Source organism: Amphiura filiformis, chromosome 3 (assembly GCF_039555335.1).
Source record: "Amphiura filiformis chromosome 3, Afil_fr2py, whole genome shotgun sequence".
In the NCBI taxonomy this organism is placed as follows: Eukaryota; Metazoa; Echinodermata; class Ophiuroidea; order Amphilepidida; family Amphiuridae; genus Amphiura; species Amphiura filiformis.
Window position 1 is genome coordinate 80,885,648 of NC_092630.1, and position 23,771 is coordinate 80,909,418.

Here is a 23,771-nt window from a genome sequence, read left to right on the forward strand (position 1 = left end):
CTCTATCCACAAATTACAAGCAATATATCAAAGTGGGCCTATACAAATGCTGATTCAATACAGATCTTTATCGATACCTTGACAAAAAACCTGTATGCAAACTATCAAAAACCACAAAACGTACATGATTTCTTGTCATTTTGGCTTAATGCAATCGTCAAATTTGACCTTTTGTCTGAACAAAAAGGCCCATATCAACAAAAAAGTGATACCAGGAGAGTTGGACTGACTTTCTTGTGAAACGTTTTTTCCCTTATACTTGAGTTGTTTGCAAAAGCTCTGTCTGTTGTTTCAAAATGGCACAAAAATTGTTTCTTTGTAAGAATAATACTTTTTGTGACCAAGAAGCTCTTTAGTTCAAAGTAACAGCTAGTCAAAACAAGGTGCTTGTTAGCTTGCAGGATACTTGGCTTTACTTAACCCAACATTTGTTGAGCGTCGGTTACAGCGAGAGTCATATCTACACCTAGTCGGCAGGCCAGTGTTTACACTCGCTACGCACATTTGCCAACTTATGTTGCTCTAGTATCCCAATGAGAAGGCCATAACAAACCGCTACAATTTACTCATCATCCGTCGGGGCAGGTAAAAGACAAACAAAAAAGCGTAAAAAAATGATGCGCGGGTGCCATGTGCTGTTATCGTGAAAGATGAAAACAGTTACTGCAGCGAACAAAAACATCAAGTGAGTGAATCTTGACACAGTGTAAGAAAAACACTAGCAAGTACTAGCAGGAACAGATGAAAGAATAACATTAGCAAGGGCCTGAATATGCACTGATTTGTCACTGATAGCTATCATAATGGTGCTTAGCTTACACCAATTATCCAATAACTATCGTGTAAATTGACGGCAGCCGTTGTCTTCACCCTGCACAAATCAAACACGGGTGCCGTGCTTGACCTGCCAAGAATACGACACACAGCATTTTTGCTCGCATGGCTCAATGACTTTTGAGGGGGTCGTCTGGTTCAATGTTCTGCCATGTGGCTGCAAAGATAAGTGTCTTGTGAAGACATTAAAATTCATAAGACAAACAGGCAATTCAAAGTAATAAATTTTGGATACAATAAGAGAAATTCATGCATGATACGTCTGACTGTTTGCAGATACTCAAAGTTACTTAGCATCTATGAAGACACAATGATAGCTAGCTAGCTAGCTAACACATTAGACATTATTAAACAGTAGATTTGTGCCTAGCTCACTTAACCACTTGTCATCGTTAGGTCACTTTGAATGCACACTTTGCACATGAATTCTACAGTACATGAATATATGTAGGATGTTTTTGTCCTTTTGATTGACAAAGGCTATTTTTTGATACACTGGACCAAAACTAAGCTCATTTGTACTAATCTCCATCAATTTTTGATGTAGACCTGACTTTATAGAAAGTTTTGAAAATGTGAGATTTTCATTTGCTGAATATTATCTTTAACAATTTTCACACAAATTTGAAGCCTTTTTGCTGGACATCAATTCAAAAGTTCCATATTCACCATGCAGTTGGTACATTCTCATTACACCGTTTGCCTCCATTTTTCTTTGTATGAACTATTCAGGGACAGGTATAAAAGCAAGATCGTGTAATAATTTAATGGGTCAACTTCATGACTAATATTTCATATAAATCAATTGACTTGTAGTTATGATGCAAGCAAATCATAACAACTTGCACTACAGTCAGCATTGAGACGTTATGCCTTTGTGGGAAGCAGAGAATTATTTAATTTTTTAAAAGCAGTGTATGCATAGGTTTTATAACTGTTTTGACACTTAACTTCAAAAATAAACATATTCATATGCAATTGATGCTTAATGCCACATCATAATAGATTGGGAGAGTCAAATAGCAGATCAGAAATCAAATTGGAATGAATAAAAAGCCAAGTGCTATTCGTTAAATTGTGTACACAGATTTATTATACACTCTGAATATTCATCACAAAGTGTTCAACTTGTAATATTGATACCCAGATAGATAACAATATTCATTTGGTTGGAGTGTTTGCTGGCCCACTACATGTATCAATTTAATATTACAGGTGCAAGACTAACTTCCTTCCACAAGTTTACATATTGATGTAACATGTAAATCATCTTTCTACTTGGTTGTTGTAGTATGTTTAGATTTGGAGACATTATAATATCATGGACCCATGGACTCCAACATCCTGCATTTGGAAGAAAAAAACCATCACAAAGATACACACTTAATCAATAACTATTCTGATCCAAATAAAACCTTTGTGAAAGTTTAGTACAACTTCAATTTTGTCCTTGAAAAATTTGGATTGCAAGTTACATAATAATATTTTTACATAAGTTACAAACCAGGATTTAATCAATCTTGCCAGAATACTTTTGTCATCCATTTTGTATTAAAAATGAAGGAAATTCAGTCGAACTGTAAAAAATGTTAAGAGCCAAATCACATCAATTTGAAACTTCCATTCAGTAACTAAACACAGAAACATAACTCTTATCTTAATAAACCACTTTTCACCAACTTTAACTCTAACAAAATTGAGCTTTTTTGAAATGTATTTACATATAAATACCAAAAATCCAGATTTGTTAACTCCAACTGCTCTATTTTATGGATTTTATTTCACTATTTCACCTCGTTCCAAATTTAAAAGGAAACTTTGTTGTACCACCAGGGTTTAGTACAACGCATCGCAACTTTTTTGTAGACGCCGCATAATAATGTTAACGCACAGATACGCTTAAATACATAGCGCTTATCTGTATGTGGATCTTATGGAAGCGCCATAATAGCATGATTTCATAAAAACCTAGCGGTCAAATGGCTCCGATTTAGCTGATAAAATGTGATTTTTTCAAGTTCTTTCCCCGATTTAAACATCAAGATATGAATAGATTTCGCCCAAACTTCTGAAGGGCTGTGGATTTACCTGATGTTCACGTAATGTAAGGTAGAAAACGAGAACTGCCGCATTCTCCTGTGAGCTTGATCAAAGTGCAAAATGTGACCACTTTAAACTTCAACGGCCTTTATTTCAATGTTCATTTTCTCGGTAAAATGACGATTTAGGTACAATAACTCAATAAATACAGTATCTATAGGTAAGCAATTATGCGCATCATAAAAATCATGCCCGACTTAAGAAACGGTTTTCTCATTTTTTAATATTTTTGTCATTTCCGATTTTAGGCATCATTTTGTGCAAATAGGCGTTTGAAATTTTAAAAAGTTCATTTTGATGCCTTATATGGTCAATATCTCAAAAAATAAGGCCAATATCAAAAAACTAAAAAAAAAACGTTTTTGGAATGGTGTCTCAAGATTAAGAAAAAAACAAAATAAAAATTTTTGGTAAGAGTGTTTTTTTTGTTATTATTTACCGAACAAAAAATTGCCAAAAACTCACTTTTTTGTGATTTTCTTCATAATTGTTGTTTTTAAACCAAATCTGTATTTATATTAAGTTTCATTGATGTATTGCCTTTATAAAAATGTATACTTTTCTTGCCAAAGTTATGGCACTTTTACTACATGCATGTCTGAGAGTACACAGCTGCCTTAAACACTTTTACACATAACTTACTTGTGGATAAAAGGAAGGTAATGTATTGAATTGTGACAAAAATGTGAAGAAACATTCATCATATGAAATGTAAACCACCATTAAACAACTCTAAACACTTATGTTACCAGACGCCAAGACTTCTTTTGGAGTTAAAATGAAGCCAATGTAGTAAATTATAACAAAAATGTATGGACACATTAAGTTGTCATTGTTTTGCTTACTTAACAAATCATAACTGTATACTACTGGCCGTTAGCTATATCAACTTGAGTATCATACCAGGCATGTATAAATTTGTCACACTTTTCCACCCTCCTCTAAATCACACCGGACAATTGAAAAGGACCTCCTGTGTAAGTCCTTTCATATGATATTCAGTAACACTCCAAAATACACTAGCCCCATAGCTAAATACAACAACAGTCAGTGGTTTATATGAAAACCAACAACAACAAGTGAAAATCAATTGCCCGCGGCCGACCGGCCAGCTCTATGCCATTCTACCCCCTTACAAAGCCTCATGTTTAACTACCATGTTCCTTTTCAATTTCTTTCACCATCAAGATTGTATAAATTGAAACATAACTCTAATATCAGAATGAAGAGCGGAAAACAATTTTGTTCTAGCACAACATGTATAGAATTTTTGAGCTAAGAGTTATTACAAAGTCAAGCTAGTAGCAAATAAAAAAGAAGTTTTAAATAAATGTCCCAATTCCATTTTGTTGAGTAAATTGCCAGAAGGAAAGGTACTTGTTGACCGATGATTGCACGGGTAGGATCTGACGGCTGGGATAGCTGACTGGCCGTCCGGACAGAAGAGATGAATTTCAATCAAGTAGTTTGTAGGGGCAAGTCTGTGCTATCTGGGGCAAGTTTTGGCAGGATTTAATATACTATTGGTTGTGGCACGATGCAGCCATATGTATCAAGTTTAATGCAGCTTTGTCCAGTTTACGTTTTTTCACATTAAAATATCTTGTTGTACAGACAGACTGCATAACAGAGACAGACATACAGATAGACAGACAAGACACATAAAGGTTGTTTTTTCTAGGCACTTTTATATCTGTAATACGATGGAATAATAAATATGTCCCAGGGTCAAGAAACACATTTCTGTCTGGTCAAATTTGGGGTGTTTGGATGAAAAGAAGATTAATTTTCCTGGATGTCCACTTTTTGTCTGTGTGTCTTGATGATAGAAAATATTTGCTGCATCCCATCCCATACCCCTGGCTTTAACCCTGAAAATAACCATCTAGCTTAACACACGCTATATTTTAGAAAACAAATAACAATAGGTGCAAAACAAAAGTGACCAAAATGAGCCATCCAAAAGACGGTCTGGATGGCTAGCTAGCTGCCTAAACCCCTGCAGCATTTGGACTGAGACTGGACACTCAACCTCATAAAACATGTACAGATGTATGTGTTATGGAGAGTTACATTAAAATTAATAAGATCTGTTATTTCAAGTTGCTGCATGGTGTTTAACATACTGAATAGACCTATATGGTCAGATGTTTGAGCATTTTATGGTTGACAGCTTGCAAATTATTTTTTAGTTTTTAGAGTTTGATGGTAGCTGATGTTATATTTCTTTATTTGCCACATAGCATATTTACTTCCAGTTGTGTCAAATGAAACATTTTGATGGTAAGTGGCCAAAAAACAAGAAACAAAATTGGACCAAAACATGCTGACATTATACATAAATAATCCTAAACAATTAATACTTAAAAAAGGATAAAAGGCATGGAACTTTCCTTTTTCTCCAAATGTTTTTGAAGCAAAGTATTTTTTGTTGCTAAGATACAATATGAATCCTTTGAATCCTTGAGGCCTTTGTGTGGTTTCAGGTTAAAAGTCTCATCTATGTGTACAATGTCCACTCTTTTATGCCTACAGGCATTCCATGTACAAAAGTAGCCAGGGCAAATAATTCCCTATTGGGACCACTGGGACCATTCTATAAACGGTTGGACAAGGATACTGGAGATATGGGACATTGCATGGGTATCACTATGGATTTCACACCCATGCCACTATGTCCTCCAGCTATTGCTGGTATATGGTGTAGTGGTATTAAAGGGTATATAGAGGGATGAGTATTAAGGGAAATGTTTAGGGGCAATGACATTGAGGCTTTGTCTTGGCAAACTAGTCAATTAACATGTGGCAGGGATAAGATGATGGGTGATTATGTCAATGATATTTCAAAATTATTGAGGATCTTCACAATCCTTGTTAGTTAGTGAGAATAATAAGGATGGTTATTAGCCCATAGTTGACCACACCTTGTCCCCATGTCCTTTAAGTACCCATAATTATAAAGGGCATGTTAATTTCACAGGCTCAAGATGAAAGTGAATTTTGTAATTTGTACTGAAAACTCCCAATTGCCAAAAAGTATGTCCTGTACAACTGCATTATTTGGGTCAAATAAAAGCTATCCATAAAAATATATAAAAGTTCTGATGATCTGATGATGAATTATAGATTCACAGATCTTTTCAATACTCTGTATTTTACACAATTTGCTGTGCTATCTTCAGTAGATAACAACAAGACTGAACTATTTTTAATAGAGTCTGACACTAAATCTTTGTAATGACCAAATTTTGAAACAATATTTATGTATTTATGATGATTGTTGCTTCTGATAATGTCTTAATCCCTTTGATCTTGTTCACACTAAAAACATTCTCTCATCACATTATTTTCATGACCAGTGTTGATGTTGTTCGTTGCTCACAATGTTATATGTGCGGCAAAAGTGCCTTGGCTTCAACACTTCTTTTAACTAGAGATGGTGAATAGGAGAATCTACATTAAAAGCTTAAATTGATGTCAGACATATTTTAGTGATAACAAAAGTGAGCCAAACCTCTTGAGCATCCTAAAAACCTATGATTTGTCTTTAGAAAAGGCTTTTAAAAACACTCACATAATCCATGCCTTGACATCTTATACTTAATAATATAGCGATTCCTTGACAGAGAATACAGACAAATAGTATTCTTCAAATCACTAACAGAGATAATGCAACTTTTTGTCTGACAATTAAGATCTTACCATCAAGTTTGTAAAACCTTTTATTTTATATAATAGTGATCAATGCTTTTAACAGGGCACATTATTATATGGGTGGAACAGTTTTGCAGGTTTGTAGCCAGTCTGTAAAATGGTCAACAATCAATACCAAATATACAAATGAAAAAGGTAATGACAATCTGAGGTTGTAGCGCCTTAATTTCACTTCTCAGAAAAACTGTGAAATTTAAGCAAAAATGAGCAGAAATTTGCATGATTTTAGCCAAATTTGGATTGGTCATGAAATAATTTCCTGCAAGGGATGGGACAATAACTTTTAATGATTTTAAGCAGCCATTTCTTTAAAAACTGGCATGGTTTTGCCTGTAAAATGCCTTCCGCAGACTTCGAATGTATCAACCTTTTTTTCCCATCCAGACAGGGGGCTGATTTCAGACCCAAACTGACTCGCTTAAGTGTTTTGGGACTTGATTTGGTGGTGTGAGATCTGCTCCAAACATGCCTGAGAATGTATACCACACTGCAAGTGTTTTGCCTGTGTTTTGTCAACTATTTGTTTGAACTTGTTATTGTGTCATACACTCTAAGAACTACATAGCAAATCAGAAAAGATGTTGATTCCTCTAATGCAGCATCAACATCTCAGTGCACATTCATTATTTCTCTCTCAACAAGTAAATATGCAATTATTAACCTATATTTTATCATGTTAGCAAACTTATTAAGTAGCTCAAGAGTCAGAATGTCTAATAACAAAATTAATGCACTACCGACATCTATGCCCACCTTCAATTTGGCTATAACCACCATATTAACATTAAAAACAAGGTTATATACACCAATCAAAATTGAAAATAAAGATGAACTTGCGATATCAACATAGAATTCTATCTACAAGCATATGCCTCTATTATGATGTTTTTTAAATGAAATAAAGACAAAAACATTACAATAGATATAATATATTTAACTTACAAGTGTATTATTTTGATTAATTGTTATATTAGGACTGCAATTGATTCAGTTATACAATTTGTCTACAAAATATAAAGTTATTTTCCATCAGGGCTATCACACTGACTACACACACATTCAATAGCCAATTGCCACACATGTTTCCTATTTCAGTAAATGCATGACACGAAATCATTGCATCTTATTACAGACAACATACATAACAATACCTTTTAAAAAATATGGGTCACTGAAGTATGTCCCTTGATGAACCGAGAATCCAAACTCCAGTTGCTACATGCATTTATGCCACAAAAATCAATCCACCAAGTCCAAGTGACTTTTTTTCTGGAGACAGTATGGTCACCCTCCCTCTTCCTGTCCCGTTTCCTTACAAGACTATCGCTTCTAATTCAAGAGTGCAAAAAACCTCACATGTATCTTTGTAGCATATCTTAGATGAGCTCTGTCCAGTAAATGACATTGATATACAAAGAGCAGGCTAATAATACCTTGTAATAACATCACTCAAATGCAAGAATATCAGTGGAAATACTAAGAAAATAACATCCACTTTGACAGAGATACAGTCACAGCCACTAGCACCCATTAGTGTGTGGCTGGACCGACAAAACTTGAGCACACAGCGGTGAAAATGGTCAAAATATTGATCTCCTGTGTCAGGAAAAAAGGAATATAATTGTGTTTGGCTAATAGGTTAACAGACATAGATAGGGCCAAATGGATTGGTCATTATAAGCAAAAAAGGGAGAAAGAAAAAAGTAGTACATTGAGTGTTTTGTGAAGATATGTATAACTGATGGAACACAACCAGGAATCCAATGAGATTTTTGATTTGCACTTTTTCTCCATGGGAAAGAACGGCACCTGTTACTCTACCATTCGGTGTCATTATATGCCATATTTCAAACAGGTTGATTTCTTCTAAGCTTGTCCATTATTATTTATTCTTCACTGTACCTGTTTCCTGCATACATATATTAGTGCTTGTTTTGTTCTTCAAAGAATAGAAAATCTTACACCATTCGAGATTCATTAATTGTTTGACGGAAGTTCTGTTTTTACTGAATATTGAAGCATACACTGGAGATTATCTTAATGTATTTTGATATGCACAACCCATAGGATATTAAACTTCCCTAATCTTTATTACTTAGAAAAAGTAAAATGAAATCTTTAAAACGGTTTTAAATTAAAGGAAACTTTGAAAGTTCAAAATGGTGATTGGACATCAAGTGTTACATGCATTTCTACTGCAGACATCATAAGTAACAGCACAAATGCATGCATCCACTACGTTTGGGACAAGAAATGTCACATTCAATGCATTCTAACACTTCCTAAGTCCCTCACGTATAGCTTATCCAAAATTACCCATTTATTTGGGTGTATTATACAACAATTTACTCTGCCCTCTAGTAAATGTCCACCATTCTTCTTGATAACTTGCATTTGTTCCATATAGTCACACACACCCTAAATCATATCATGTGGATTCAACACTCAGTGTATTTCACCAGCAGACTCTTGGCATAATAATCCTCTATACTTTACAAGGATCCTGCCTGACCTGTAAAGTTTCATACCCTAGCTTGCTTTCCATTGTTCAGTGTCACTACCGGTTGTCTTATTTTTGTTTTGTTGTCTTTTTGTAAGAAAATATTGTATAACTTGTATAAACTTGAGTTGAAGTACCTCTAAATGTTATTTATCTTGAGTAAATAATTTGACAAGCCCAACAAGAAAACAATTTCCTAATTGCACTTGAGAAAGAAAAAAAAGTAGCAAGGATACTCTGCTCATTCATAAGTGTAGGCAGCCAGCAATATTACAAGTGTGTAAATCTGATAATGTGGACTGGTAATTGCACAGGAATAAATTCCTAGTTAGATAATGAGAAGGAGAGAGCCCAGCAGCAAATTCAACATGTGGATACATGTTGAGATTTAGTTGGGCAACACTGGTCCTAAATACAACGGTAAGCCAAATGGCAAGATGGAAACAGATGATAACTGGATGGAAGAAATGAGAGGCATCCATCCATGCCAGCCATCAAATTGCTTAAGTGATATCAAATTGAGATTACTCCATTTCTGTGTGATTGTTACTATACACAGAAATTAATCAGATTCATGAAAACTGATTTTTTGATTCCATTTATTACGGCATATGAAGAGAAACAATGATTATTCTGTGAGCTGTATCAGTGGGTTTGTTAGAATGAACTGAGTCATGCTATCTATCTATCTATCACATTTGGATACAATGTGACACTGATTACAACTTGTAATTCAGTAATAACAACACTACTTTATCAGCTAAATGGTCTCATCATTCAAAATGTTACAGGTGCTACACAAAGTATGAGAGAGGGGTATTACAATGGGTGGATTCTGCCTGCATATTTAAGGCTATACATGCAAGCGTTAATATCATATATAAGATATGCCCTTATATAAGATATGCCCATGGGATTATAAGGTTATCATGATTGCTTAATACAATTCCGTAAATGAATGATACAAAAACTATGATACTTAGCACTAATTTGGCCAAAGCATATGACACTTAGGTAATTTTACTGAAGTACGGGCCACCTACCGTCATTTTCTAATTATTAACACTCACATCCCTAAGTTTTATTTTTTGAGATGTGAAATATGACAAGTTTGGTATTATGACCATCATCATATAGATCTGTATACAGTACATTGCCTATCACAAGAAGTTGAGTGTGAGACACTTTTAAGTGTTAAAACATTTACTATCACACAAAGCTTACTCACACTAGAAAGAATTTTTATTGTTTTCTTTTAGTTTGCTTCTCTTTTTTCAAATTTAACCATCAAACCAATTAAACAGAATATACATTAACCATTAAGTAATTCCCATTGTTTCACCTCTTCTTGTCCTTCACCTAACCCATGGCCTATAGAAAATGGTCACACAATTGATCTCCAGTGTATACAATTACAAAGTGAATGGAACCCAGGAATGGTTCTTGTGTCTTGTATTGTATTGTATTGTATTTTATTTCACTCACAAAATCGTGGCCAAATGCCAAATTACATGTGGTTTACATTTTCAAAACATTAAGAAACATTTATAATCAACATGGAATATTGCACATACATCATAAAACATCAAAACTACATAGATAATCAAATGGAGCATTATATATTAAGAATTAAAACAGATTTTTGAGCTTAACTCAGAATAAAATGAAAATATTGCACATTGATTTCATCCTCGAGCAGTGAAGCAACATAACAACATCTTGGTCAGGTTCTCATGCTGGTGCCAAAAAGTGGCCCTTTGTGGAATTGAATGAAGCGTTACAATTTTAAGATGTAATTATGTTTTCTGCAGATAAAAAGTCCTGCTTTATATTAGCACAATTAGCATGGGAACCTGACCAAAACCCTACCCCTCCCAATTCTATAAAATACTACAGGCTGGGTGTCTCCCCCAGCCTGGGATGCGTGGGGAAGGGCTCCTCTGACCAAACCCCCATCAGGGTGTTACGGTTCAATTGGGTTGAATGCTATATAACCAAATTTGTGACAGTCTACAATGTCAGAATCAAGTGACTTCTGGATGGTTCTCTCCCAACATGTTAAATTGACCAATTGTTACCTTAGAAACATTTTGCAGCATTACAAAGTGATCAAATGGAAAGGTCTCATTAGCCCTCTCCCTTATAGTTCCATGGACACCTGTTTTGACCTTTTATTTTTTGATTTATTTATTCGTTTATATTTATAACATTTGGCCAAAGCCAGGCTAAGCCCAATAGTGCTCAGAGGCTACTAAATTCAAGGGATGCCATCCAGATATGCGGGACAGGGATATGGGAAGAGGTCCGATTTTAGATGCAGGAGGAAAACCAGAGCACCAGGAGAAAAACCTGCGAGGATGAGCATGGATCGGCAACCAAACTCACATGTGGCACCGCAGGGAATTGAACCCCAGGCAGAGTGGTGAGAAGTGAGTGAGAAGACCACTACACTAACCTACCCTATGCAAAACATACTGATGGAACCCTAGTAATAGGTAATTCATGGTCTCACTCAACTAAAACATGGGATGCTTTATTGGCTGGTAAGCAGTTGGCTAGTTATTCAAAAACTCCATAGAGGGTGTTCTATTTTGGCGGCTAGTTACTAAATAATGGTCCCCAGGCTAGTTTCAGTTAAGGTTTTGCCTCCAAACTAGTAAATGATTAATGGCAAAACTGACTAGCTTGGCTGACCAAAATTTCACCAGCCTGAGTGAATACACACTTTAAATACAACTAGTCAAATGTAAAACATTCTCTGGAGTTTTTTCAATTACACTAGCCAAATGCCAACTAGCCAAATAATGAATTCTAGAAAGCATCATGTATGTTTAAATTTACTTCATCAATATGCAATGGTATACGCGATACTGATTATTCATTCAGTACTTGGTAGTACCAGACACAACATGGCAAAGTGAGTAAATATTGATTGCAAGTATTTAATTTCAAAATAATGAAATGATAAATTGCACATACAGAAAGCTAAGAAACATTATACAGACTAACAAAGATAATGAGCCCTAAAGCAAAGAGACAAATTCTAGAGTGAAAACAATCTCATTGACAACTATTCAAGCTACAGATTGATGCATTTTCTCTGTTTTCATCCCACCCGTTCAGATATCCTGTGATATGAAATTGTTTTTTTCTTCTTGTCTAAGGTTGAGACATACAAAGTTTTGTAGATCAGCTACTATTCTGATTGTCTATCTCTAACACTGACACACACAAGGGAGACATATGAGAACAGCTTTCTGCAGATCAGTATTATCGATGAAAAGCCGCAAGTCCCCTCTAAATATCACCTACTTAAAAATGGGGAAAAATTATCATCCACTTAGGGTAGGGATGAGCATCTTCTGTACCTGTTGTCAGGCAGAAGCCATCATATTTATTCATTTGCTGGGCCTAAAGCTGACTTAAGATGATGTTTTGGTCTTTCACTCTCATGTCACCAGGGAGATGGGCTTGATCCTCGATGATGCGGTCCCGACAAGGGAGGGTCGATGCACGAGGGTTTTTCTGCCATGCTTGTACAATCCAAGCATCAACTACACCATACTAATCTACCTGTGCTTGCCATCCACACTATTATTAATGCACTGATTATATTAACTGTTCACATCATCCTTCACACATATGGTTTACATACTATGTTAATTACTACTATGAAGTTGAACTGTTACCACTGAGACTGATTTCTTTCAGCACACATACTTTGATACGTCTTAATCAGATAGCATTCTGATGGACTTTAACGAATGGAGATGAGAGAAGAAAAATAAGCATGGATTACAGATGTAAGGCCACAGCGCTAAACGAGCCGAGTTAAATTATGCATGGGAGATATAGATAGGATTGACTATACTTCCTGCTTGAACAGCAACAGGGGCGTTAAGGAATTTCAATGCTTAGGAATTTGGCATGGGACTTAGCAAAAAAGCCATAAGCAGGGAATCACAGGCAGGAAAGCCAGAGTTGAATAATGAATACTGCCTCTGCGCAACAAACAACTTTTGCACACATTTCTACGTAACAGATGACTTTGGTTGGCTTAAGTTTGCAAACTTAACCATCTTAGTCTTTTATTGGAAATGAAAAGCAAAAGTTTTGTACTTTGTTGCAAGTCACTAAGTAACTATTTGCTTTCAAACATTCAAATTTGGAGTAAAAATGGTTTGGGACTGGTACCTGTAAACTATTTTGCTTATGAAATTATTCAAAATCCAGTAATGTTTTACAATTAATAATTTTTTAAAAGGGCATTTCCTGATCCACAGCCTCCTCCCATTTTTCTCAAAAAGGTTGGTATTTTTATACCACTGGACATCTTCAAAAGTACCAGAGCAATTTTGTCTATGGAGCAGTGTAACATACATAATCATGCATAACTCGCAAATGAAAAATCTGAATCAACTGAAATTTTGGAAATAAGCTTTTTTGTTGAAACATGTCATAAAAAAGAAGAGGCTATAACATCTTCATCAATTTGTTAAGTCCCTTTATAGTATAGTTGATGTTAACAACAAACTAGTGATGTAAACCTTCATTTTCAAAGTGACGACCAAAGTTTGCTTGCATCCATTGGGATTACTGAAGGACATAGACCTGTAGGTAGTTTAAACATGGTGCATCTATGTGTTGTTATGGTAAGAACTGTACCTCTTCACCTTTACTCATCCTTGGCTTGTAAATTAGCTCAAACGCAAACATTTCAATGGAAACCGTAACTGACTAACTACTTAACGAGTTTTCTCTACAGAATTGCAGGAACGTGAAGTATGTTAGCTTTGTCCTAAGGTGTACGACTCTATTTGGAACAAACGGTTAATTAATGTTTCTTAACTTGCTCACAAACTGCCAACATGAATCTTGTTATAATTTTGAATATGGCAGAGTGAACTAATTCTTCCGCAATGATAAGAGAGGTGAGCCACAGTAGGATTTCAAGGGAAAGAAAAGGATAGTAAGAAAATACAAGCGAGAAAGTGAAAGAGAAAGAGAGAGAAAGAGAGAGAGAGAGAGAGAGCTAGAAAAGGCAAGGGAAATCAAGTGGACAGCTTGTATAGTCACACAATACACATGTATGCCACAAATATGTTTAAATGTCAAAAACACAGCCATTCTTGTCCCACTGAAAGGATCATTTCCAGGCATATTAATCCACAGATATCATATGGATTAAGTTTTCTCTAGGTCACTTCAAGCCATTTTAATCCCATGGATATGCATTTAAATATCTTACTTGCATATTAACTCCTTTAATAATGCTTGTCACTAGAGAAAGTGGAGAAATATTGAGCGCAACACTACATGTAACTCATCTCCATTTTTGGCGCAAATGAGATTTTGGTATCAAAATATTCAGAAAATAACGGGCTTTACAGAACAACAAAGACATTGCATACATTTCAAGTTCAACCCCCAATAAAGTCACAGACCAGCCTTATATAATATATATCTACAACAACAAATAAATAATAATATAGTATAAATAAATAAATAAATAATAAATTATATCAGCAAAAATATATATAACAAATAACATTACATTAAATATAAGAAAATATAAGGAATGCATTCCTGGAATCTTCACATCAATCACATATGCAAAAAAGCTTGCAAAATGATTGATTTCATTCATAGATCTTTCCAATCAGTCCCAAACAGCATCCATTGTTCTCTTTACCTGGCCCTGGTTCGCCCATTCTGGAGTATGGTTGTACTACTTGGCATCCTCTGAAATTAACGCTTACCAACCGTCTGGAGTCTGTCGCTGAGTGTCGCATCATTCTCCTGTCTTGAAACCTTTACCATGAGGACTTTCTCTTGGATTCAGTCACTGCAGCAAGCATTGTGATATTACTTCTCTATGTCATTTTTTAAAAATCTTTGCCAATCTTTGTTCTACTCCTATTCCTGAAACAAACCCATGTTCTACATTTGTATGCAGCCTCAATTCTTGCGCCGTTGTAGTTCCTTTCCACCTGCTTTATGGTCCCAGATATCATTTTATCTGTTCACCTCCTCCACTCAGAATTATCTCCCTGAGACTATTGTCAATGCAACTTCCTTTAGACATTCAAATTGGCCATCTATTCCCATCTCCTTGAGCCAGTTCTCTTTTCTCATGTTTTGTTTTATTTTATTTGTACTTGTATGCTTTACTTGTATGTATTTTCTATTAATGTTTTGATTTTATTGTAAGGGTAATCCTTCAATTTATTGACATGTTCAATATTGGTTCTTCCTGGCTTTGTGCCAAATGAATAAAAGTGTCAACTTTGTATCTTAGCACTGAGTGCTTCAAAGTAAACAATTTTAGTTCCATTTTGATAGAGCTGCATGTCAGTGTTTAGATCTAGTTCTCTCATTGTCAACATCCTGTACAATCAAGAAAAGACATCTCAAATAAAAGAGATCTCCTGTGAGAATAATAACCATTAAATCTTTACAATATCACTGATTCTTGCACCGATACTGCGGTTTCACATTTAGAAACAATGAAATTATTACATACTGACTTGAAGCAGTTTATTTTGACAAGTAAAAAGGCATGTGAAATGATGCAGCATTGCATGGAAATACCACACATATTCCATGTTTACATATTTCAATGGTCATTTCTATGAATTTGAAAATAATTATGGATTGACACTGAGATCATAAGGTCTATGATGAGACTTGTCCCTGTAGGCCAACACATTCCAATCCTTTATGCTTCCAATGTTAGCAATGTGGTAATGAGTAAGCTGGACCTTTCAAGTGTTTACACTTTTACCTAGAGCCTTTTCAATACATCAAACTATATCTTTGATGTATTTTGAATTCCAATTTAAACTGGAAACCTTGCCTGCTGTAAGAAATAGCTGAAATGCTTGCTCTATGGCCTGGGCCAATTTTGGTTCCAGTTTACAAGTGTGCTTTCTTGCATTGGATCTTATTCCTCTGAGAGTGCCAGAAATACTGTCTTCTCCCTCAAATATTGACACGAAAACATGTCTCCTAGTGTCACTTTGATCACAGAATACAGGCACACCTTTAGTAAAAATAATCTTCAAAATAATATAGCACTGCTGAAAACATTTTTTTTCTCTCTGCATGTGTGAGAATCTTAAATGGTGGCCAATTTGAATGTATTTGCCATGTTGAATTTGACAATTTAAAATAAATTGTACTTCCTTTTCAAATTGAAGAAGGCCCTTAAAAACTTACTGCCATTTGGCCATTTGGAGAAAGGGATGTATGGGTGGGCTGGGTTGTTTGTTTGTGTTTGTTGGGGTGTCAGTCAATTCAAAAGTACAGTAATGGTTAATTTTGATTAGACATGAAAAATGATGTTACTGTTCATGAATTATTCTATCTACATGTTATGAAGGAATCGACATTAGTAATGGAGCAGGCATAATGCCATGCCAAAAATCAAGTGTACATATCAAAAAGAGACACTGCCTGGTCACTACACAGTGTAAAACCTGATGCAAATCCTATGCAGCATATATGTGGCTTCTTACAGTATGATCACTTGTTAACCAATCTGGTTAGAGTATGATGATCACATGAGTATGAAATATACATCTATGATCTATAGCGATAGAATTACTTGTGACTTTTGAATGACAGAGGGCAGTAGACTGATACTGGCTCAACTTTGATTGTAGGAAGCAAGCTCAAAGCATGTTGCAGACATTTTAACAAAATGCTGTGTTCCCAAAATACTGCCCTCTTTCAAATGTTAACAAAATACAACAACTGAAGGCACTAGTCAAGTTTGAACATCATAATTATGTATGGGAACTGGGGGTAAAATGCAAAGCACCCACAATTTAGTGATGTGATTTTGAGTAAAATTTGTTCAACATCAACAATATTTTTATATCAAATCTTGAGGATGTAGTTGTAATATTTTAGAAACATTTGGTGAGCAGATATGTTTTTTCTTTATATCAAAGATTGAATATCTGATTACAAACCACATCAAGAATCTGGATTCTCACAAATTTTGAGCATCCATGGATTATTGTAAAATTCTTTGGTTTCAACCAGGTGCATGACAAATTTAGGTGTTTCTGTAAAATGTACATTGTATTTTTGACAATAAAAGAATCAAATGTACAGATCCACAATACTATAAGTTCCAAGAATTGGATTCTAAGGCATGCAAGTGCACTTGCATGTGTACCTTAAATTGCCTGCCGGAGTGCGAGAATGCACCTCAATTGCCAAATATACATAGCCATTAGGCCTGGCATTTTCGGGTAATTTTGTACCCGGTACCAGCGCATTTTTCGGCGGGTAAACCGGTACCAAATTGCAAAAAAAAAAAAAAAAAAAAAATTTTTTAAATTTGGTACCGGGCAGGGTATTTCCTACCGGTAATGTAATATCGGGCAGGTACCCGCTAACCCGACCGAAAATGCCAGCCTTAATAGCCATTCATAAGTATTTACAAATCGGGAAGCTTACAGTTACTCACCGTGTTGTCACTTAAGTATCAACCCATAAACCAATTGACAATTTCATTGTGTTCATCGTATTTTTTATACCAATAAATTCATGTTTCCAAATTTCATCACTTATCGAGCAAGTCAGAATTCCTTTAAATTGCCATAATAAATAACCTCATGAATATTAACTTGCTCATTTATAATATTGGCAGTTACCAGTGGTGACACGTGCAAATTGTCAACTGCTGTATTATACATATGAAAAACAAGTGTCTGGGGAAACCCCATATGCAGTACTTCATGAATGAACAAGAGCACCAATGGCGCTGTGGCTCTACGCTTTTTTGTGGGAAAGCAATTGTTCTTGGAGTCGAATGCGCAACAAGTTGGTAGTTTCATGGAAAGGTTGGGTAGGTCGATCAATTTTTAAACCTTCAGTTTGAAAAAAATCCCCACAAATATTCAATACGGTCCTTGAAATTCGATGCGGGGTCAATCTTCCTCCGCCGCATTATTATTTTTTGCCGCATTAGAGTTGCAAAATCTGAAAATTTCATTATTGTGGAATTACTACTGAACCAGCAAGAATAATTTGTTCTGCAAAATTTTAAAATCCCTTTTTTAGTATTTGAAGCTTTCAACAACTATAGGAAGCCTTGACAACTATTAGAATTCATCTAAATTGACCTCAGACGACCCCGAAATGACCTCCCAAAAATTTGGCTCTAAATGGTGAACTCAGATGACCCCGAAATGACCTGGGTGACCCTGGATAACTCCAGAATGCCTTTCCAACAAAAATTTGGCTCCAAATGTTGACTGTTCCGACCTTGTTTCATGCCCATACAACAGTTTGAATTTATTTGACCTCAGATGACCCCTGGGTGACCCCGGATGAGCCCAAAATGCCTTTCCAAAAATTTGGCTCCAAATGTTGACTGTACCCACCAAGTTTCATGTACATATGACAGTTTTTAGTAATTTGACCTCAGATGACCCCTGCATGACCCCAAAATGACCTTCCAAAAATTTGGTTCTAAATGTTGACTGTACCCACCAAGTTTCAGCCCATACGACAGTTTTTGCTAATTTGCCTTCAGATGACCCCTGGATGACCTCTGGTGACCGTGACCCACTAACCAATACAAACTTGTTCTGTGCGACCCCACAAAATTAGGCTCCAAATGTTGGCCGTACCCACCAATGCCCATACAACATTTTTAGCAATTTTACCTCAGATGACCCCTGGGTGACACCGGTTGACCCTGAAATGACCTTCCAAAAATTTGACTCCAGATGTTGACTGTACCCACCAAGTTTCATGCCCATATGACAGTTTTTTGCTAATTTGACCTCAGATGACCTCAGGTGACCTTGACCCACTAACCAATACAAACCTGGTCTGCCTGGGGTCAAGATGCACCCACCAAGTTCGAGGAACATGCAACCCCACAAAATTTGGTTCCAAATGTTGACTGTATCCAGTTTCATGTCCATACAACAGTTTTTAGTAATCTGACCTCAGATGACCCCTGGGTGACCTAAAATGACCTTCCCAAAATTTGATTCCAAATGTTGACTGTACCCACCAAGTTTCATGTCCATACGACAGTTTTAAGTAATTTGACCTCAGATGACCCCAAAATGACCTTCCCAAAATTTGACTCCAAATGTTGACTGTACCCACCAAGTTTCATGCCCATACGACAGTTTTGAGTAATTTGACCTCAGATGACCTCTAGGTGACCCTGGATGACCTCAAAATGACCTTCCCAAAATTTGACTCCAAAGGTTGACTGTACCCACCAAGTTTCATGCCCATACGACAATTTTTAGTACCTTCCCAAAATTTGACTTTAAATGTTGACTGTACCCACCAAGTTTCATGCTCATACTGAAGTTTTAGTAATTTGACCTCAGATGACCCCTGGTGACCCCGGATGACCTTCCTAAAATTTGACTCCAAATCTTGACTGTACCCACCAAGTTTCATGCCCCTACAACAGTTTTTGCAAATTTGACCTCAGATGACCCCTGGATGACCTCAGGTGACCTTGACCCACTAACCAATACAAACTTATGCTGGGGTCAAGATGCACCTAGTACAGGGATTTTGGGTGGATCACCGCATCAGAAGGCATTTTACATAAAATACACGTAACCCACACACAATGCAATTGAATAACAGGCCGGTACTGTACAGTGCCGCTGGTTACCAGTTGTTCTCATTTATGTAATCAGCAATTGGAGCCTACAAAATGTGGTACATTTATAGTGTACGGTACTAATATGTGATATCGAGGAATTGACACAAATTTTACGGTAACAAAATCAGTCATACCCAGAGAGGATGAAATTCGAATTGAGAAAATAATGTAAGTGTGACTTGTTGTACTAAAGATGCATACAACCACCAAGTTTGAGGAACATGCTTCCCCTACTATGCTAGTCTGAGGTGCTCTGATCGATAACACTCCGATCATGCAATCTACGTTTAGCTTTAGTAGGCCAGTGGGACAACGGAATCACTACGTGAACGAGCTACTACTACACTAGTCTAAAGAGGCAGACACAGACAAACAGATTCTAGTGAATAAAATAGTATGATGATCAGTTGTAGCAACTACAAATTTCGAACGTTTGTCAGGGGTCAAACCCCACCATTTATTACTACACTAGTCTGAGAAAAGAGGCAGACACAGACAAACAGATTCTAGTGAATAAAATAGTATGATGATCAGTTGTAGCAACTACAAATTTCGAACGTTTGTCAGGGGGTCAAACCCCCACCATTTATATTCCCCCCCGCACTTTTTAGACAGACACCCTTTTGATCAAAAATTGAACCCCCATACTTATGCAGTGATGCCCAGTTTATTCTAGTACCATCAGAAGGCGAACTTCTACCGCTGCAAAAAGAAAAAATAATAGAGCCATCCACCCTCTGGGATATCTTGATTAGCTTAAGTTTGCAAATACTGCCCTCTACAATAAAAAAGAAATACAAACTAAACAAATTACACAATAATAGAGGGCAGCAGTCAAGTTTAAGCGTCATATAATGCATGGGACGTCACAGTCAATCAACATTTTATCATCTGATAACTCAAGATCAATTGAGGATGACATCGTCCTCAATTTACCTGACATACGCAACAAGCAAACAAAGAACAAATAAACCTAAATAACAACTTACTGGTCAATGAAATTAATGCTGACACCAAATGCATCTGCCATATACTGCAATGTCAAGCTTCGATATGATTCCAGTAGTTGTGTGTATGCCAGTATTCTCATCTCTCTCACATAGTAGTTATAATGTGGGGCCATCAGTCTGTCAATTTTTAACTTTTGTTCCACTTTCGCTGCAAACAAAGGCAAAGACAAATATTGCTATAACATTGTATACCTACACAACATGTGAAGGTAATGATCCAGAAGTTATTGTCCTTGATTCAATTAATTAGTTCCAATATACAATAAGCCCTTTTGCAATTTCAGATCAAAGTGCATTTTGGGTAATATCCATGAGAGATAAACACTGAGGACTCTCCACAATATTTCAATGAGGGTGAACTTTGCATTTTGTAAAAAAACACTTCCTACATGTGAACAAATTTTAATCTATACCCAGAGCAGCCAGCGCACATAAACATTAAAAAAACCAGTGCATCTGTCCAGATTCGAACTGGTGATTTTCGTATTACTAGCACGACGCTCTAGCTAATTGAGCCACAGAGGCACACTGGAGAAGAAAGGAAGATTTAAATCTATAGGTATCAGGTTCGACTGGTGTTCGTTGTATTCATTCATTCTGATGCCTTCCTAGCGGAAGGCATCATAGCTGTGGCTTGTCATTTAGAAATGTTTCATACTAGAGAGGTGTAACAAGTAACTTATGAACTAACACTGGTAAGTGTGTATTCAGAACTTACAATACAATATGTTTAAGGGCACTGTCTCAAAATCATAGGATTGCAAGTTTGATCCCCGGCAATGCCATTGTGTTGTGCACTTGGGCAAGGCACTTTAACCTTACTTGTGTCTTTACTTGTGACCTTACCAGGGTGAAATAGGGAGCTATTATGAATATTGTCCATTGACCCAATATTGCCCAAAGATACCAGCATGCCCTGGACATTATATGGCAGCTAACATATTCTAACGATAGCAGAATAAATGTAAAGCACTTCGATACACACAACAGGTGCTGTACAAATGGCAACATTTATTTGTACTTACCCAATGTCTGAAAGAATTCTGCATATTTGCAGTCATATAATGAAAAGAGGAATGAACGAAGCTCTGGCAGGCTGTGCATTACTTCCAAGATTTCAGAACCTTTCACAACCTGATTAAAATAACACATATCATGAGACCATTATAAAATGAAATAGACAAACATTACTCAAGATTCTACAAACTAACAGTTTTGCTAAATAAGTCAGAAAGCTCTATACATTAAGTGTTTGATATTGCTTTCATGTGGGTAAGTAAAAGATACAGTAGAACATAACCAGTTCCTGTAGTTTTTAGGACTAAACACACACTTTTGTGACTTTAGGCCAGGGTAAGATTGGGATCAAATAATTTGTTTGTACCTTTTTTCTGAGTTCAGTTCTCTCCAGGGCAATCATGGATGTGATAACTGTGTAGGTGACAAAGTTTTGGTATTCCATCAACTCATAGGAGGTAAACGTTGATACTGTATCCAGGAAAAATGTAGCTGCTGCCTTGAAATTCCTGATAGACATGTTGTACACACCCTGGTAGACCTTGAGACGGTTTCTTCTGTCCCAGTCCCCACCTTCATCAATCATACTAAAGACAAACATATAATTTATGGTTCATATCAAAAGGCTGCTGGTGGAAACAATGTCACTGACTGAATACTAACTTGGATTGAAACAGGGACCAGCCCTGGGTAGATCACTTGATTGCTTCGAGTTGGAAAACACCAACTGGTTACAAATATGCAATGGTTAATAAATGAGCCTAAGGGCTTCTTTAAACATACTGCCCTCTGAAGTAAAAACACTAACTGGTTACAAATATACAACAGTTTATAAGTGACACTTGGGGTTTCTTAACATACTGCCATCTGAAGTTAACACTTCCTAGTTGGAGAAAAATACTAGTTTCCACTATATGTGATTCCTCTATCTTTTTTAAATGCAACAACTGTCATTACTTGGAAAGTGGAATACGTACGTAAAGTTTTTAAACCTTTTTCAGGTGATAAAAACTTGTACAACAAACATGATTTTTACCTTTTGGCTTTGTCTATATTTCTTGTGATAATATCATTGTCCAAAAAGAAGAGTCCAACTCGGATCTGATGGAATATGATGTCAAGACGATGTCCAAGAGCAACCGTTTTATCAAAGGCCTTCCTAAAAGCTGTCAAACACGCTTCCTACATGTAGAAAATATATTTAGACATATTAAAGTACAGTATAGACACACAACACAAGTTTCACAAATGTCCCTTTCTATAAATACTATCATCATATTAGGCAATTTGTTCAGGAATCAGGGACAAGCTTAAAACAGCTTAGCTTGTAAAACTGCTAGAAAGATGATGCATACTATGCTGATGCTCACTTTACAATCTAAAGTTGGGCAATACAATCTAAAGTTGGGCAGTACTTGCAAGAGCTATTTAAAGATACTTGTAAATAATGTGCCGCACACTACAAATGTACCGTATTGTTTGTAATAAACGCTCCGGGGGCGTTGCATTTTCCCAAAAGGGGGGCGTTTATTGGAAGTGAATTGTCAGTGAAAAAAGCTTAAAAATCATGTTCAATTTCCCGATGGTGCTCCTATTAAAAGGAGGGATTCACACTATACATGAGCGTTCATTACAAACAATACGGTACATTTGTAGTGTGCGGCATTTGTAGTGTGCGGCACATTATTTACAAGTATCTTTAAATAGCTGCCCATGGAAAATGGCGCCCATGGAAAATGATATTTTCGTGGGGAATACAACAAAATTACACCTGTAAGTGCATGGAATTAGTAAAATTCTACCATAATTAGGCAGTGAAATGGATGGGAATTGAGTCATAATAGGTTTTGTCCATTCAATTTAGCGATCGTGACTGACATGACTGATGCAAGTTTTAAGCTTACCTACACGATATGTCATGGAAATGTTCGCATTTTTG

The 23,771-nt window shown here is 36.2% G+C and overlaps 1 protein-coding gene across 1 annotated transcript in view; it reads right to left on the reverse strand.

Moving 5' to 3' along the window:
- Positions 1-23,771, reverse strand: part of LOC140149248 (26S proteasome non-ATPase regulatory subunit 6-like) — a 41,501-nt gene that overhangs the window by 8,643 nt on the left and 9,087 nt on the right. Inside the window, exons 3-6 of the mRNA XM_072171485.1 lie at positions 22,869-23,014; positions 22,200-22,419; positions 21,841-21,949; positions 20,795-20,963 (exon numbers count right to left, since the gene is read on the reverse strand). Coding sequence (XP_072027586.1) covers positions 20,795-20,963; positions 21,841-21,949; positions 22,200-22,419; positions 22,869-23,014 — 644 coding nt within the window. The remainder of the gene's footprint in view (positions 1-20,794; positions 20,964-21,840; positions 21,950-22,199; positions 22,420-22,868; positions 23,015-23,771) is intronic.